General features: G+C 41.2%; 1 protein-coding gene across 2 annotated transcripts in view; it reads left to right on the top strand.

The window, feature by feature from the left end:
* The window catches only part of APBA2 (amyloid beta precursor protein binding family A member 2), a 656,749-nt gene that overhangs the window by 451,446 nt on the left and 185,489 nt on the right, over positions 1-19,814 (top strand). The window contains exon 7 of one of the 2 annotated variants that reach the window (XM_073618862.1): positions 687-722. The exons of the other annotated variant lie outside the window; for it this stretch is intronic. Coding sequence (XP_073474963.1) covers positions 687-722 — 36 coding nt within the window. The remainder of the gene's footprint in view (positions 1-686; positions 723-19,814) is intronic. 2 annotated transcript variants of the gene reach the window in all.

The following is a 19,814-nucleotide window of genomic DNA, read 5'->3' as shown; positions in this document are numbered from 1 at the left end:
GAGGGGGGAAGGGGGAGGGATTGAACTTCTGCCATGTTTTTCCTATGCCCCAATTTTAGAGGTTTACTTATTTCTTGTTTGTCGCTAAGGAAAAACCTGAGGGTAAATAACACCCCTGGCAATTATCATTATTAAATAAAATGAGGGCAAAGGTGTGATTTTCTCACTTCAGGTAGATTTCCATTCACTTCCTGACATGTAATCAGAACACAAATTGAGGGGAAATCTCTCTGGTGGGGACACAGACAGCAATAACAACCTGATTGAGGATCCAACTCTTTCCTACTTCATCCAAAACTAAAAATAAAGTTGTGGCTGGAATTTCACTTTAAACATTTTGGTTCATAGTAATTGCCCTTGTTTTGCTAATACAATTATTAAATTTTCTTGGTTATACAGAGAAAAACAATTTATTTTGCTAAAGTGTCAGTCTAATGTAGCAGTTTGTAACCTTTGCTTAAATCGGCAAGAGTGTTAACAGTGTGCTTGTAATGTCAGCGCTACATAAAATCATGTGGGATGAAATGGTTTTGGTGTTATCACATTTTTAGCAACATAACAGCTGATCTTGTGTGGGCTTCCTTGTCAAATTCTTCGAAGTGTACGCTAATAGATTACTCTTTTCTTTCTCTCTCTTTCTGTTCACGCTCTTTTATTGTCTCTGACATGCGTTGCCATCTACTCAGAGGATGCAGAAGGCTGCTAAAATCAAGAAAAAAGCGGTGTGTGGAGCATTTCATAGTTGCAATGAAATCCATTGCATTGCCTTTTTTCATTACATCAAAACCAAAAGTCATATGTTTTTACTGTTATATTTTATCATCTGGCTAACAAGACCATTGGTGTTTATCATTGCATGTGTCATATCATGCTAAAGTATTGATATTAACATTACTGTAGGGCAATAATAAAAACATTTTCATACGCTCTAAAAAAATGTACTTTAGCGCCACAGATCTTGTAATTCGATAAACTAAAAAATGTGTAAGTAATGTGCTATAAAGTTCATACCAGCTGCAATGCTAACGTAAGCTTATCTGCAAAACTCAATAGTAAACATGATCATACATCACGCTAGAATATCTTCTACTACTTCAGTCTAAAAATCTAAATAAAGCTACTGAAATAAGTATACAAGTCCCATAAAGTGATTAAAGTGCTCGTGCTTAAAATCTTCAGAAATAGACAGGTGCTCCACTAGTGCCAGTTAGTGTCAGTACGTTTTACATAGGTTGAAAACAAAGCAAAATGCACACTATTGTTTCTGGACCTTACTACACACACATGTAGTATTGCTGCGATATCACAGGAGCAGCATCATTTAGTTGTTTTTTAGTTGAGTTATTCTGCGGTGGTAGGTTATAGTAATAGCAAGAAGTATACAGTTACATTTTTTTTTTTAATTACATTTCTTTAATATTTTGTGCCAGTTTTCCTAATAATAAAACAATATCCATAACCATTTACCACCAAATGAAAGCCCCATTTGTCCTGAAAAAAGGAAAAAAGGCAAAACCGTGTTCAAGCATTAAAGGGGTTGTAAACCTTTGTGTTTTTTCACCTTAATGCATCTTATGCATTAAGGTGAAATAACACCTGGCAGTGACCAGCCCCCTAGCCACCCCCCCCCCCCCCCGTTTTACTTACCTGAGCCCAGGAACTTGACCCGCCGGGGACGAGCTGTCTCTCTGCCCGGGGTTCTCGGCTCTTGATTGATAGCAGCGCAGCCATTGGCTCCCGCTGCTGTCAATCAAATCCAATGACGCGGGCGCTGGGCGGCGGGGCCGAGTCAAACATTCGGAGGCTATGGATGCCGAATGCTGTACTCAGGATCATGCCAGCAAGGTAACCCTCTCGGAGAAGCACTTCCCCTAGGGGTTATCTGATGTGGGGAGGAGCTACGAGAGCCGCCCAGGGACCCCAGAAGAGGCTATTCGGGGCCACCCTGTGCAAAACAAACTGCACAGTGGAGGTAAGTATAATATGTTTGTTATTAAAAAAAAAAAAAATGAACCCTTACAATTACTTTAAGATTTGTTTTACCTTCTGACATGAAGGGGTTAATATTCTTATAATTAACAAAAACAATGTCTGTTTTAGCAGTTTTTGGATGGTGTCAGTCTGTAAAATCTTTTATTTAGTATTGCCAGCCCTTTGTTTCACCAGTGCCCCCTTGATAAGAAGCGTTTAGGAGTGTTTAGCGTTTTTTTTTGCCTGAAAACTCCTCTCAATAATGCAAACCAGAAGGGTTTTTTTCTGCTTTTTAAATGCTGAGTTTAAAATACAGGTGATACTCGAAAAATTAGAATATCGTGCAAAATTTCATTTATTTCACTAATGCAGCTTAAAAGGTGAAACTGATATATGAGATAGACTCATTACATGCAAAGCAAGATAGTTTAAGCCATGATTTGTCATAATTGTGATGATTATGGCTTACAGCTCATGAAAACCCCAAATACACAATCTCAGAAAATTAGAATATTGTGAAAAGGTGCAATATTCTAGGCTCCAAGTGTCCCTCTCTAATCAGCTAATTAAGCCATAACACCTGCAAAGGGTTCCTGAGCCTTTAAATGATCTCTCAGTCTGGTTCAGTAGGAATCACAATCATGGGAAAGACTGCTGACCTGACAGTTGTGCAGAAAACCATCATTGACACCCTCCATAAGGAGGGAAAGCCTCAAAAGGTAATTGCAAAAGAAGTTGGATATTCCCAATATGCTGTATCAAAGCACATGAAGTTATGTGGAAGGGAAACGTGTGGAAGAGAAAGGTGCACAAGAAGAAGGGATGACCAGCATGGAGAAGATTGTCAGGAAAAGGCCATTCAAAAGTGTTGGGGACTTTCACAAGGAGTGGACTGAGGCTGGAGTCAGTGCATCAAGAGCCACCACACACAGACAGATGCTGGACATGGGCTTCAAATGTCGTATTTCTCTTGTCAAGCCACTCCTGAACAACAAACAACATCAGAAGCGTCTTACCTGGGCTAAAGTAAAACAGACCTGGTCTGTTGCTCAGTGGTCCAAAGTCCTCTTTTCTGATGAGAGCAAATTTTGCATTTGGAAACCAAGGACCCATAGTATGGAGGAAGAATGGAGAGGCACACACTGCAAGATGCTTGAAGTCCAGTGTGAAGTTTCCACAGTCTGTGTTGATTTGGGGAGCCATGTCATCTGCTGGTGTTGGTCCACTGTGCTTCATTAAGTCCAGGGTCAATTCAGCCGTCTACCAGGAGATTTTGGAGCACTTCATGCTTCATTCCGCAGAAGAGCTCTATGGGGATGCTGACTTCATTTTCCAGCAGGACTTGGCACCTGCCCACACTGCCAAAAGCACCAAAACCTGGTTCAATGACCGTGGGATTACTCTGCTTGATTGGCCAGCAAACTCGCCTGACCTGAACCCCATAGAGAATCTATGGGGCATTGCCCCCAATCCAGAAGAGCTGAAGGCTGCTATTGAAGCATCCTGGCCTTCCATAACACCTCAGCAGTGCCACAGTCTGATAGCTTCCATGCCACACTGCCTTAAGGCAGTAATTGCTGCAAAAGGGGCCCAAACCAAGTACTGAGTACATATGCATGCTTATACTTTTCAGAGGTCCGATATTGTTCTATGTACAATCCTTGTTTTATTGATTTCATGTAATATTCAAATTTTCTGAGATTGTGGATTTGGGGTTTTCATGAGCTGTAAGCCATAATCATCACAATTATGACAAATCACAGCTTGAACTATCTTGCTTTGCATGCAATGAGTCTATCTCATATATTAGTTTCACCTTTTAAGTTGCATTAGTGAAATAAATGAACTTTTGCACGATATTTAAATTTTTCGAGTATCACCTGTATTTGTCTAAATATACTTTGCATGGACACATAGGATAACTTTGAGCTGCTTCTACAGGCAAAACACAAAGCTCCTGTAGAAGCAGAGTTTTTTTTTAAGCCAGTGTGCATGGACCCTTAAAAGAGTTACAATATTTACTAGGACTTCAGTTCTTTCTCTATGTGTACTCTGCCTGTATACTGCCATAATATCTTCCAGTGCCTGGAATCTCCCTTTGGTTGTGCTTTTGTGCCTTAAAGTGGTTCTAAAGCCTATTTTTTTTTTTTTTACCTTAATGCATTCCTTACATTAAGGTAAAAAAATGTTTAGTCATCAGCATCCCCCTCACCCCCCCCCCCCCTTATACTTATCTGAGCCCTCATTTGATCCAGTGCTATGCACATCTGCAGCTCTTCTCTCCCCCTCACTTCCAGGTCTCACTGGCTTTACTGGGGCACCTGAAGCCATTGGCTCACAGTGCTGTCAATCAAAGCCAGTGACAAGAGAGCGGAAGTGGGGCCAAGTTCCGCTGTCTGTGTCAATGGACGCATCAGCAAGGTTCAGGAGGGAGCATGAACGAGTGCTCCCGTGGTAAGCTGCTTCCCCTGTGGGCACTGCACAGAGAGGAGGAGCAGGAGCACTGGAGGGGGACCCAAGAAGAGGAGGTTCGCGGCTGCTCTGTACAATTCCAGGTAGACATGTTTGTTATTTTTTTTTTTACCTTTACAATGTTGATTTGAATAAATAAATGATGGGCAAATAGTGTATATGCATTCTGCATGTCTTAGTGCTGATCAGAAAGGGAATGCAGGAGGTGCTTGCTGATCAACACCACTTAGATATTACAATGCAGGGAATCAGTTATGGCTTTATGAAGCTTCTCACCTGCTCTAGAGAAATCTGTGTCCAGGTCTATGTGATAGAGGGAGAGAAACCCAGCACCCACTCCATCCGCATGTAATGTATTTTGACCCAAAGTCCCAGAGGGCCATTGTGCAGCTGTACAGTCCAAACAGACAGTATGTTCATCCACTTACAAGCAAACACAAAAAAAAAAAAGCTAGAGATAGTAGACAGCGCAAGTAGTCAAATAAACCAAATATAGTTGTGAAAAACAGGTGCACACTAAGTGAAATCAACTTAGTCATAAATAACTACAAATACAAAGTAATTATAGTGCACAGAGTATAAAAAAGCCAAAGAAGCTATTTAACATTAAAAATACATAACATATAAAAGTGAAAAAATGTCCATTTGTAACTCAAAGTCCATGTGATGATCCCATTCATCACTGAGGAATCAAATAAAGCAGTGCATCCTCCACCAGTTTAATAAGCCGCCACCAGAAATGAATATATGGCGGCTTACAGGAGTTACATGACCTTCTAAATTAATAAAAAGGTCAAAACTCAAATGGATAGAATCTCCCTCCACACTGTAGGACACACAACTTGATAGTGGAGCAGATGCAAAATCATCCAAAGATGTCAGATTGTTCTCACATTAAAGGGTAACTCCACTTTCGTGGGGAAAAAAAATTGCAAATAAAGAAAAAATAATATAGCGTGTACAATTGCGATAAAAATCATATTGTAATTGGATGTTATTAAAAATTACCTCTCCTTTTCAATCTGCAGCCGCTGTAATTTTCTATGAATGCATTGCAATATGGCTACCTGGAGTTGTTCTGTACACAAAATGTGTACTGACCACTCTCCAGAAACATAATTTCCTGCTTGTATAATTGGCTTACCAATTTTCCCAGACATCTGCCTAAGATACAAGTCAGATTTCAGACATCCCCTGCAACAAAAATTAAATTTTTGGTGAGATTAAATTAATAGGAACACGTCTAAAGGGATGCACATTAACATGAAGGACACATCCAGATTGGGATGACGTCACATGCGTGGCCCAGTCCTGACTGGTTTTGTCAAATATGACATTCTCAAAGAACTCCACTGTGTATGTGCAGTTTCTAGTTTTTAATAACATTGTGGTATCTTGATCACACTATGTAAAGCATGGGTCTCCTTTTATGATTTTTGAGTGGCAAGTGCAAGGGAGTTTGGCATCTGGGGAAGTCCTGTCAACTGGCCCTGGGTGTCCTCTTTACCCTTAAAGTGGATGTAAACCCACTCTCATCATTGCTAAACTACTGCCATAGTGCTTATCTCTAAGGATATACATGCCTCCTGCAAGTATCCCTACCTGTCAAATGTCTCCCCTTTTTCGGTTTGTAGCCCCACAAAACTCCGTATTCAGTGGGCGGGTATCTTGTCCAGTGCTTGGTGGGCGGAGCCATGACATCAGTAGACTCCCCGCCCACCTCTACACTCCCCTTGGCTACCCGGCATCACGAGTGCGAACCTCGCGCCAGGGGAATCTAAAGTGTGCGCACAGGAGTGGCAGAGAGAGTTCTGTGCAGAAGCAGAGTGCGCTCATGGCCCCATGTCGCTTCTGCGCATGTGCACATACACAGCCGTCTCCAGTGGAGGAGAGTAGGGGGATGTGAAGTACACAGAATGCCTCTCTCACGCTTGCTCATGCATGAGATAAGGAAATCACCTGTCAGTCACAGCAAGGGGTAAGTAATGGACACCTATTTCTCTGTGTGTCTGTTTTTATCTTACTGAAAAAAAGATAAGATGATTGCTTTGAGCTGGATTAACTCTTTGTAGCAATACTGGGCACAGATGAAATGACATCCCCTGCTGTACCAGGTATGACTCTTAAATAAAATTTTTTTTTGGGGGGTTTATATAAACTTTAATGTGAGAACAATCTAACATCGTAGGGTGGTTTTGCATCTGATCTACTATCAAGCTGTGTGTCTGACAGTGTGCCAGGTAGTTTCTATCCATGTGAGTTATGACCTTTCTAATAATTTAGCAGGTCATTGAACTGTGATAAGCCTCCATACATTAATTTTTGGTGACAGTCACTGGTGGAGGATGCGCTGATTTATTTGATTCCTCAGTAAATAGTGGGATCATCATATGGGTTCTAAGTTACAAGTGGGCATTTTTTCACTTTTATATGTTTTATATTTTTTAATGTGGAATAGCTTCTTTGGCATTTCAGTAATCTTTGCAAATAATTACTTTGTTTAGTGCAGCAACATGCCCACAGCACAAGCATGCACAGAGCAAACCAGGGGAAGCTTATTTTGCAACCTGGGACCTAAGTATTTTCTTTCCTGGGTCAGTTCGGCCAGTTAAAAAGCAGAGTGGCCATATGTAAGCTTAAATTTTTATTTTCAGATATGATTGTTGGAGGGATGGTAACTATTTACACTTTTTTCCTCACACAAAAGTCTCAATTCAAAAAGCTAAAACACCAGGAGAAGGATCTCACCTGTTATTTTCAGCCAGTCCAATGAGAACTGAAAATTACAGGAAGCAGCACTTGTGGATCGATGGACAGAAAGTGACGTCAGGGCGGTGGCCTTCTGACAATCTCACCACTTCAGAAACTCAGTTTAGAATACAACTACTGTATTTATTGGCGTATAACACACACTTTTTCATCCTGAAAATCGGGTGCAAATAGTGTGTGAGTGCTTTACGCCAATACTTCAATTTTAGCTGCCTCGGAGGGGACAGAGAGGGGGGCGGGACAAGCACCGTCAGATTACATACAGTGAGAATCTCCTGTTTACTTGGTGGCCTCTGTAATAGGAAGTCCTGCCTCCTGGGCTGCCATTGGACCACTGTTTTGTCTATCATAGGAGATTCTCACTGTATGTAATCTGTCAGCGCTCGTCCCACCCCTCTCTCTGTTCCCTCTAGGCTGCAGATGGGCATGGATCAGGCTGCACTGATGGCAATGGTGAGGCTGCTGCATTGAAGGCAATGGTGAGGCTGCTGCACTAAAGGCAATGGTGAGACTGCTGCATTGATGGCAATGGTGAGGCTGCTGCATTGATGGCAATGGTGAGGCTGCTGCATTGATGGCACTTGTGAGGCTGCATTGATGTGGACTGATGAGGCTGCATTGATGGCACTTGTGAGGCTGCAGATGGGCATTGATCAGGCTGCATTGATGGCAATGGTGAGGCTCCAGTGGGCACTGACCCTTATTTTGCTTCAAAGTTCCTGATTTAAAATTTTATTTTTTTCCTGAAACTTCCCTCTTAAAATGAATGTGCGTGTTATACGCAGATAAATACGCAACTTGCAATTATGCTCCTAAACTCTCACGTTGAAGTCCAGGGTCATTCTGGTAATGTAGGAGAACAGCAGAAGGGACCCAAGGACAAAGTACTCTAGTAGCAATTGGGGAGTGTCTTCCCATAGCAGCTGGGCCTTCTGGATAAGCCTGTCATCTGGCTACAGATGAATTGCTCAGCTACCCTCATCAGGTGTAGCTTCTCTGATCTCCTGAGGAAGGGAACTGAGGAATTTGCACTCCTTGGGCTTGTCCAGAAACCCAGGGATTTGTGGTAAATTAAGTTAAATGGGCCAGTGCTGACATCTAAGCACAGTAAGTGTACGGACACACTGCTACATACCCCTTTATATGTTGGTTGCATGTCTCCATTTTTTATCAGGTATACATAGGACAATTTTGCTCCTATAACAGTCAAGATAACATTGGTATTGTACAAAATAACATGCATTCTGCTTAGTGCTAGAAATGGAGTTACATATTTAATTATAAATAACACTAAATCACCTGCATACGAGTGGTTTCATTATTTCTGCACAGCTTGATTTCCTAGACTCTAGTCCTGTCTATGCATTGTCTATAATGCATACTATGACCTGTATACATCAGTACATATTGATTGTGTGTACTATACCACCATCCCAGCAAACACACAAGATCAGGGATGCATTTTCATTCCAGTGTGTTTGATCATGTGTTGAGATGTAAATAAATGCAGGAATGTAATACATGACTTCTTAATAGAGATAAAAGTTTTATGTGTCACTATGACTACAACTGAACTGTCATTTTTTGTGTCGCTCACAAATCTGCTGCTTGATAGCTAGCTATAGATCAAAAGACAATGCTGTGATCAAATGATGCCCCTTTCACACCACATAGCTTTCTTGTTCCTCTGATCTGTAGCTATAGGGTATATTTATCAATGGGTAAAATCATGATTTTTATATCATTCTTCATCGTAAATTGTCTCCTCTATGGATTTAGTGGATTTATCAAAAAGTATAAAATAATCATTTCAATATATTCCAGTGCAGATTTCACAGTGCATTGGTTTTGAGTGTTTCCTATCTGATGCCTGCTGCAAAATAGACTTATTTTCACATACAGGTACCAAAGACATGTATTTATCAGGAGGGGTGTTTTTTCAAAGGGGTTAAAACAAAAATGTCACCTTTTTCAAAGAATGAACACGGCTATTTAACTGTAGCTTTTCTCTTCTAATTGTTGGCATTTTGTTTGTTTTCCCCCTTATAAGCGGTCACCTCCTACCAGCTAAGCCAGGAGCCCTCTTATGTCCCTATTTACATCAAGCAGACCTCGCCTTAAGCATTTCTGAAGTAACAATTCAAATCAATCCCTGAGAAGCATCCTTGGAACCTAGGTCCAGACTCGAGTTGAAACTTTCCACCCCTTACTCTGCTAAGTCCCACCCACTTTCATTCAACTATTAAATGCTAAGGTACTGCTGATCCGCTGTAGTTCTAGAGTTTGACACTTTAAAGCCAGAGGGCAGGACATGGCACGGAGTAGGGGGGGCTTAATCTTAAGGCTTATGTTTCATATACAACCTAAGCCTAAGATTGGAGAAGATTGTCAATAATATGATTAATGAACTTGATTTATGAACATTACTTACTTTGAAAATGTTTTAAGCCAGGTCATGGTTACTTTAAATGAAAATGATAATGGTTTGGGGTTAATTTAACTTGAGTTGCTTTTTTTTTTTAAGTTTATATGTTTTTAAACAGTTTTATATACTTTATTCTCTCTCTCTGACCCACCTGCCTTTCAAAGCACTATGGGCTATGAAATAAGACAGCACAGGAGTAGCAGCCTGTTTGGAGGCTCTTTTTACCTGACCTAACAGTAGAGTAAAGCTGGCCAAAAATGATCCCTCAATTCAGACAATCGAGGTGAAAAGAGGAATCCTTCCTGTCGAGACATTGTATTTTAACACCCGCACTCTCGCCCCTGCTGACTTAACAGAGCCGGTCCAGGCTCCAAAAAGATCCCGATCATATGATTGGGATCCACCCAGAACCCTGGACCTGCACCTGGCTCAGCCTTTCAGCGATCCACCCCTCCTGCCCCTTCCACTGCCCAGGTCTCCAATGAGTCCGGGGGGGGGGGGGGCAGAGTGCCAGATACTGACAGTCATGGCTCCATGCTCGGAGCAGAGGGAAAACTGAGCCATCAGCGGTGTTTGTTGATTGCTCAGTTCTCACTGCAGAGCCGGTGGAGGACAGATGCAGTATCAGATCAATGCTGCATCCACCTAGGTGAGTATAATGGGTTTTTTTTTTTTTTTTTAGAAAGCCATACTTTCTCTTTTAACCACCTGCCATCTGCTCACAGTAAATATACTGTGAGCGGGTGGCGGGTGCAGGTACAATCACGTATCTGTACATCGGCTTATTCTTCTGGGTTCAGCAGCTCCTTGTGTGCACCTCAAGCTGACCCGTGCCGTGATTGGACACAGCACGAGTTTGGCAGTTGATTTCAGCCAATGATGTGATGTCCCACACCTACAAAGTTCTGTGTTTACAAAAACACAGAATTCTGGGTAAGGGAAACAGCAATTTGGCTGTTTCTTCTCCCTGCAAAGCAGGGAAAAAAACAGCCAGATAGTAAAGTAAAAGCAGCACTCATTACACACATTGCACATAGGCACACGGTTAACCCCTTGATTACCCCTAGATGTTAACTCCTTCTCAGCCAGTGTCATTAGTAAAGTGTCACTGTACATTATTGTCACTGATCATTGTATCTATGTCACTAGCAATGTCAGTGTCAGTTAGTGACCCTCCCAGATAGTGTCTGTTAGCGCTAGATTACCTACCACCCTATCACAGTCCCATTATAAGCCGGTCATCACTGCCATTACAGTATAGCAGTATCACAGTATATATAGCATTGTTTGTAGGCCCTATAACTTTCGCACAAACCAATTCATATACAATTATTGGGCCTTTTTTTTTTTACCAAAGACATGTAGCAGAATACATTTTGGCCTCAATTTATGAAGAAATTCATTTTTTTATTGGGTATGTTTTATAACAGAAATTGGAAAATGTTGTGTTTTTTCAAAATTTTTGTTTATAGAAAAAAAAACCCGGTGATAAACAAAAAAAACCACAAAAAAAAAACTCTATTGTGTAAAAGAAAAACTATATAACAATTTTTTAAGGGAAAGAAAATACCATACATTCTGTACAAACCTAGCAACCGACTTTTTTTTTTACCCCCATTTTTTATTAAATTGATTTGTACATATATTATATTTTTTAAATTTATTAGCAATTTTTCCTTCAGAATGTAAATTAGTAATCTGAATCTTTGAACCCTTTTTAGTCCACGGTATTCAAGTATTTCACTTTTCTAGTATGAAGAAGCATGAGGCCCCAGGTTCTATACACTCCATGCATGTGCCCAGGGAGTCACTGCATGACGTCTGAAAAACAATTAATAAAAGGAAATATTATCACACCAATATTTTCTGTTTACTATTGATCTAATAAGGAGTGACTATGGGGAGGGCCATAACATGGTGTTCTTAAACGTTGTTGTTCATTTGCCAACAAAAATCACTTTAGTGGCTCAAATTTAACATTTTGCAACACAAGCAGGAATAATGCAATCATATAGTATCTACAGTTTGCCCTGCCTATATCTGTAGTAAAATGCTGCATGGTGCTGTGAGGGAATGTGTTTAGACAGCTTGCACAAGGTCAGGCAGAATTTACATGGATAAGAGGGAGGACTCCCTAGAAAAAATATTGTGATCGCAGTGACATGGAGCCCCAGTCTTTAGGTATGTACAGTGCCTTGAAAAAGTATTCATACCCGGCGGGCATGTGCGGCGCAAAGCTGGACAGACGTTGGTAGGCAGAGCTCCAAGTGCAACGGGGATACAATCCATGGCAGTGAAGGAAATGGTAGTTAAGCTCCATACTAGGTGGTATTGCACACCCTCAAAACTGCACAGGTTTTACCCCACGGTCTCAGAGTCCTGTTTCAGAAGATGCCTTGATAGGGGCACTCACTTACACATTTTCTGGTGCTGTTGGGAAATCAAATCCATCTGGCAAAGGGTGTCCTCTAAGGTTGCTCAGATCACGGGGATGCAATTGACCCCCCCACTGACGACCAAATGAGTTTCCTCTTTGCTGACCTACCAGGGGGCTTCCCTCCTGAACAGAAACTGGCCCATACCTTGTTCAGTGCAGTCCACTGGGCAATTGCATTGCACTGGCGCACCCCCAGGGTCCCCTGGGATCAGATTTTTAAGTGGTTTACCATACAATTGTGAACACTATGCCAATTTACAATTGGAAATGGGAGCCTTGGTCAACCTATGGCTTTATGATTGTATAGAATTATAGCTTATGAGATACTAGAAATCCAGTAACTTTGGCTTTGGTACCCTTATATGTATATAAGTTATGTCATCTTTGATTTAGTTCTTGAGTTTTCGTACTCTACTTAACTTTTGATTATTGATAACTGAATCTTGTACTTTACCTGTTGGCTAAGTCTTGACCAAGACCTAAGACCAAAGTAATAGGTCTTGTACAGACCTTTGATTTGTACAAGATATGGTATGTGATTTCCTTGTTATATTTTTTGATTCTACAATAAAAGAAACCATTGGTATTAAAAAAAGAAAAAGTATTCACACCCCTTGACATTTTCCACATTTTGACATGTTACAACCAAAAACATAAATGTATTTTATTGGGATTTTATGTGATAGACCAACACAAAGCGGAACATAATTGTGAAGTGGAAGGAAAACGATAAATGATTTTCAACATTTTTTACCAATAAATATCTGAAAAGTGTGGTGTGCATTTGTATTCAGCCCCCCTGAGTCAATACTTTGTATAACCACCTTTGGCTGCAATTACAGCTTCAAGTCTTTTTGGGATGTCTCTACCAGCTTTGCACATCTAGAGAGTGAAAGTTTTGCCCATTCTCCTTTGCAAAATAGCTCAAGCTCTGTCAGATTGGATGGAGAGCATCTGTGAACAGCATCTTTCAAATCTTGCCATATATTTTCAATTGGATTTAGGTCTGGACTTAACTGGGCCATTCTAACACATGAATATGCTTTGATCTGAGATTGCCCTATATTTGGCTCCATCCATCTTCCCATCAACTCTGACCAGCTTCCCTGTCCCTGCTGAAGAAAAGCATCTCCACAATATAATGCTGCCACCGCCATGTTTCATGGTGGGGATGGTGTGTTCGGGGTGATGTGCAGTGCTCATTTTCCACCACATAGTGTTTTGCTTTTAGGCCAGAAAGTTACATTTTGGTCACATCTGACCAGAGCATCTTCTTCCACATGTTTGCTGTGTCCCCCCCACATGGCTTCTCGCAAACTGCAAACGGGACTTTTTATGGCTTTCTTTCAGCAATGACTTTCTTCTTGTCACTCTTCCATAAAGGCCAGATTTGTGGAGTGCAGAACTAATAGTTGTTCTGTGGACACATTCTCCCACTTGAGCTGTGGATCTCTGCAGCTCCTCCAGAGTTACCATGGGCCTCTTGGCTGCTTCTCTGATTAATGCTCTCCTTGCCCGGCCTGTCAGTTAGGTGGATGGCCATGTCCTGCTAGGTTTGCAGTTGTGCCATACTCTTTCCATTTTTGGATGATGGATTAAACAGTGCTCTGTGAGATGTTGTAAGCTTGGGAAATTTTTTATAACCTAACCATGCTTTAAACTTCTCCACGACTTTATCCCTGACCTGTCTGGTGTGTTCTTTGGCCTTCATGATGCTGTTTGTTCACTAAGATTCTCTTATAAACCTTTGAGGGCTTCACAGAACAGCTGTATTTATACTGAGATTAAAGGTGGACTGAGAAAGACAGGTGGACTCTATTTACTAATTAGGAGACTTCTGAAGGCAATTGGTTCCACTAGATTTTAGTTAGGGGTATCAGAGTAAAGGGGGTTGAATATATATGCACGCCACACTTTTCAGATATTTATTTGTAAAAAAATTAAAAACCATTTATCATTTTCCTTCTACTTCACAATTATGTGCCACTTCGTGTTGTTCTATCACATAAAATCCCAATAAAATACATTTATGTTTTAGGTTGTAACATGACAAAATGTGGAAAATTTCACTTTTTCAAGGCACTGTATTAATATATTGCACGAGGGACACTGATAGTACCATTGGCAGTGACCAATATACAGTGCTTTCCAAAAATATTCACCCCCCACCACCCTCTCAGGCATTATCAAAATTGTATAGTGTCTTTTTTTTTTTTTCTTTTTGTTTCCTACTTTTCCAGTTTGCCTATTAACGGCCTAGGCTTTTCATGGAGAAAACAGCTTTCCAGGCCAGTGGGTTCCTCAAATGTAGTTTTTCAATGTGTTTTCTCAGCAGTGGCAGATAAACAAGTCAGGGTTGAGAGCAAAAAAGGAAAAGAAAGGCACCTCTAAGTGCAGTATGTAAAATTTAATAAAGTGCACAAAGGGTTAATAGCACTTACAAGATTGTTGAGTGTTAAAAGACATGATAAAATCAGGAGTCGTCATCTGTGGCATGTGTCCATCCTCAGCATGGTGGTAGAGAGCAGTGTAGAGCCGTCCAGCTGACCTGCAGCGCGCCCAACTCCCATTCTGAGCCCCGGTATAGCCGCCTCATGGCTCCGGGGCTTAGAAAGCACTTGATTTGAAACCACTCGTTCACTTCAGTTGGTGATGGAATTGTTTTCATCTTACCATTCCATTAGACTTCCAAATGATTTTTCACTGACTGAACTGTTTTGGATTGTTTTTTTTTTTTTTTATCACGGTTATTTTATTAGGGTCTTTTTCACTTTAATTTTATTCTCAATAATTTCTTTGGCGCTACACTTCTACTTCTTTATTATTTACACAAGTTGTGTATACTGCTTGTTTGTGACAGCAGCCACTTTCACCACAGCGCAGAGACATTTTTGTTTTTTGTGTTTTAATTTTTTGATGAAACTCTGTACTCCAGTCTAGATGTTTTATTAAATTAAATGAAATTTGATTACCTGTACACTGCTGTGATGGTAACGTATTTGTCTTCCTGCCATAACATTTGTGAATAGTACATTAAGCTATATGTAACTACATAGACTAATTTGTCATAGGTTATAAATATGAGAAAAGCAAGAACTCCGACCTACATAAACTATTCTTAGTTTATATGGTATATTTTTGTTCTATTGTAATATCATCTCCATGGATTTATTATCCACTGTGCATAGAGTTAGGAAAAATTGCATAACATGTCTCATTATTGAGAGGAGCCAGAGGGCACTGCTACCTATTCCAGTGCTGTCTCTCTGGGGCCATGTCTCTGTATCAGCTGCATTTTCTGTTCCAAGTAAAATTATAATGTTTATAGTTATATATAGGTATATACTTTGTGTGTGTATATATATATATATATATATATATATATATATATATATATATATATATATATATATATATACACAGTACCTCACAAAAGTGAGTACACCCCTCACATTTTTGTAAATATTTTATTATATCTTTTCATGTGACAACACTGAAGAAATGACACTTTGCTACAATGCAAAGTAGTGAGTGTACAGCTTTGCTGTTCCCTCAAAATAACTCAGCACACAGCCATTAATGTCTAAACCGCTGGCAACAAAAGTGAGTACACCCCTAAGTGAAAATGTCCAAATTTGGCCCAAAGTGTCAATATTTTGTGTGGCCACCATTATTTTCCAGCACTGCCTTAATCCTCTTTGGCATGGAGTTCACCAGAACTTCACAGGTTGCCACTGGAGTCCTCTTCCACTCCTCCATGATGACATCACGGAGCTGGTGGATGTTAGAGATAGGGGTTTAGGTCAGGAGACATGCTTGGCCAGTCCAACACCTTTACCCTTAGCTTCTTTAGCAAGGCAGTGGTCGTCTTGGAGGTGTGTTTGGGGTCGTTATCATGTTGGAATACTGCCCTGCGGGCCAGTTTCCGAAGGGAGGGGATCATGCTCTGCTTCAGTATGTCACAGTACATGGTGGCATTCATGGTTCCCTCAATGAACTGTAGCTCCCCAGTGCCAGCAGCACTCATGCAGACCCAGACCATGACACTCCCACCACCATGCTTGACTGTAGGCAAGACAAACTTGTCTTTGTATACCTCACCTGGTTGTCGTCACACAAGCTTGACACCATCTGAACCAAATAAGTTTATCTTGGTCTCATCAGACCACAGGTTCCAGCAATCCATGTCCTTAGAGCCCTTTCACACTGGGGCAGTTTGCAGGCGCTATTGCGCTAATAATAGCGCCTGCAAACTGACCTGAAAGTGCCACTGCTTTGTCTCCAGTGTGAAAGCCCTCTGTGAGGACAGAGGGAGACACAGACACAGGAGAGCAGGGCTGCGGATGACGGAGGCACATACGCTGACCACAATGTCGCCGTTCTGCTTGTCTACAGACCGATCAGTGGGTGCTGGTGGACATTGGCTCTGCAGGACCCGCTGACCAGCTCCCGCTGTGTAGAATCACAGCAGGAGCGAGCCGCCGGTGGTGCGCACTCGCACCCAATACCCAGAAGTGGAGTATCACATATATATACATGATCCTGCAAAGCGGGAGCACCCTGTAGCAGTAAATGTGCTATAGGGTGGTCAGCAAGTTGTTAAATATGTCAAAAACACTCAAACTTTAAAGTGTATGTGATATAACCCAGTACTCCCCTCTCAAAATAGAAATAAACATAAAGCAGAGTATATATGTACATATAATTATAAATAAACAAGTATAAATAAAGTTTATATATGTAATAACATAAAGTATGTGATTCGATATTGCAAACAAAGATAATAATGATGAATAAAGCAAACACATGCAAAATGTCAGTACAAATGGATAAATATCCTGGTGAACAGTCCAAAACAACATGGGAAATCCCAAAGAAAAAAGCAGACACTTCAAAGTGTGAGACAAAGAGCATTCAATGCAGCAGGAATACAGGGTGCCAGGAAATCACAGCACCCACATGTTTCACTGTAAACAGCGTCTTCAAAGGATAAAGGCATAATGCTGTTTACAGTGAAAAGGTGTCCTTAATGCTGAGAAATACCAGCAGATACTTATCCATCATGCCATATCATCAGGGAGGTGTGTGATTGGCCCCAAATTTATTCTGCAGCAGGACAATGACTCCAAACATATAGCTCATGTCATTAAAGTGATTGTAAAGGCAGAAGGTTTTTTTTATCCTAATGCAATCCATGAATTAGGATAAAAAGCCTTCTGTGTGCAGCAGCCCCCCTAATACTTACCTGAGCCCCATCTAAATCCAGCGATTAAGTAGGAGTGCATCGGCTGCCCGGGACACCCCTCCTCATTGGCTGAGACAGCAGCGTGGCGCCATTAGCTTCTGCTGCTGTCAATCAAAGTCAGTCAGCCAATGAGGAGAGAAAGGGGCGGGGCCCGCCCGCGGCTCCATGTCTGAATGGACACAGAAAGCTGTGGCTCAGCTTGGGTGCCCCCATAGCCAGCTACTTGCTGTGGGGGCACTCAACAGGAGGGAGGGGCCAGGAGCACCGAAGAGGGACCCTAGAAGAGGATGATCTGGGCTGCTCTGTGCAAACCACTGCACAGGGCAGGTAAGTATTGTTGGAAAGAACAACAGCATGATTGCTAATAAACTAATACTGCATGCATTATACCTATCTATGCAGCAGGTGGCACTGTAGTATTTTAGTGTATAGTTCATGTTTTCTATGATGTAATGGGATGTATGGTCTATCTCAGTGCATATAGTTGTATGTTCCTGCTTCCTGTTCTCATGAAAAGACATGTTCTGATATTCCTCCATGACATTAAAGGTATCTTCTCTATACAGGAAGCTTCCAGTGCATTATTTCAATACTCTGATAATAGGTTATGGGCCAAGTGCACCCAGCAGGCACCTAAGCACTGGAGAGGATACTGTGAGTACAGTGAGTGAGTACTGTATACAAGATACTGAAAGATGGCAAGTGGTTCAGATGTAAAGTATGCAATAGCAAAGCTAAACAATGTCAATGATCAGCTGTGGAAATTTGAACTAGAAATGTTTCTCAGCTAAATACAGACAGACCCACAAACAGAGAGACGGAGGACTGGGACAGGAAGGATAGACAGGCAAAAGCGACCATAAGCTTATTAGTGGAAGATGATCAGCTTATCCACATAAGAACAGAGAAAATGGCCAAAGGTATGTGGACTGCATTACAAAAACTGCATGAGCGTTCAAGCCTCAACAGTAAGCAATTTTAACTAAGAAAGCTTTATAAAATGATAATAGAAGAAGGCCAGCTATGCTAGAGAACATAGTGCAGCTGCATTTCATTGGAGATGACATCAAAGGTAACCATATTGTTGCTCTGCTCCTCTGCAGCCTGCCAGAGACATATAGTGCTCTTAATAATGCTTTAGAAACCAGACCTGAGCAGGAGCTGACACTGGAATATGTCAAAGGGAAATAATTGATGAATATGACCAAAGGAAAGAAAATTTACACCGTGATGACAAAGCTCTTAAGATGTACAAAGGCACAAAGCACAAAACAAAAAGCAAAGGCTGTTTTCGCTGTAAAAGGACCGGTCACTTAAAAAAGGACTGTTCTATCTGGAAAGCCAAGTAGCAAAAACTAGAGCTATCCAGAAAAGAAAGAGTCAAAGCAGCCACAAAGGAAACTGCAGATACATCATGGAGTGGCACCTATAAAGTAACACAGAGTGGCAAGCTACGTGGCTGGTGCATAGACTCAGGCAAGTCATGCGACAAGCCACATGACTTGCGATGAGACCTTCTTCACAAACATTAATTACAGTGCAAAAGACAAGGTTTTCCTAGCAAACGGAAAAAAGCATCACTTCAGGAGGTAAAGGCCAGGGCTTCCTGAACTGCATTACACCACAAGGTAAACAGAGTATCCTTGTAAAGAAAGTGCTGTATGTTCCAGAACTAGAAGGCAGCCTTCTATCAGTGAAAAGTCTTGCAAACAACGGTCTCACAGTTAAGTTTCAAGGTGATGAATGCACAATTCACAATAATAGGCAATGCCTTGCAAAAGGAAAACTAGATGATCACCTATACATGCTCATCACCACAGACCAAAAAGCCAATATGGTCTCTAATGACCAACACAGCAAATGTATTCACTTATTGCACATGCGTTTGGGGCACAGAAATCCAGAAGCTATACAGGACAATACAAAGTGAGACTTATCAGAAGATTTGACAATAACACCTTGCAAAGTGCTCATGAAATGCAAGTGCTGTATTGAAGCAAAAGCCAGACGTGCTCCCCTTCCACAGGCATCTCAAAGAAAAACTACCCACCCCCTGCAGCTCATACACAGTGATGTATGCGGTCCAATGAAAACTCTCACGTCAGGCGGGAACAGATATCTACTGATTTTCACTGACAGTTATTACAGGTACACAGCTTACATACTTATCTGATGAAACACAAGAATAAAACATCAGAGAAACTGAAAGAGTTCATTGCCATGTCTAGCAACAATTTCCAATGGAAACCAGGAATAATACGCACTGACAATAGGGGAGAATACATAAACAAAGAAGTGGCCTCATACCTGAAGAGACAAGGAATAGTACACCAGACAACCACACCATACACTCCTGAACAAAACGATGTAGCAGAAAGGAAAAATCACACTCTTATAGAAATGGCCAAGTGCATGTTGTCAGATGCCAACCTACCTCACAAGTACTGAGGAGAAGCAGCCATGACTGCAACCTACCTACAGAACAGGTTACCCTC

This window comes from Aquarana catesbeiana, linkage group LG03 (assembly GCF_042186555.1).
Source record: "Aquarana catesbeiana isolate 2022-GZ linkage group LG03, ASM4218655v1, whole genome shotgun sequence".
NCBI classification, from domain to species: Eukaryota; Metazoa; Chordata; class Amphibia; order Anura; family Ranidae; genus Aquarana; species Aquarana catesbeiana.
The sequence above is the reverse complement of the archived record's forward strand: the minus strand, read 5'-3'. Positions and strand labels throughout refer to the sequence as shown.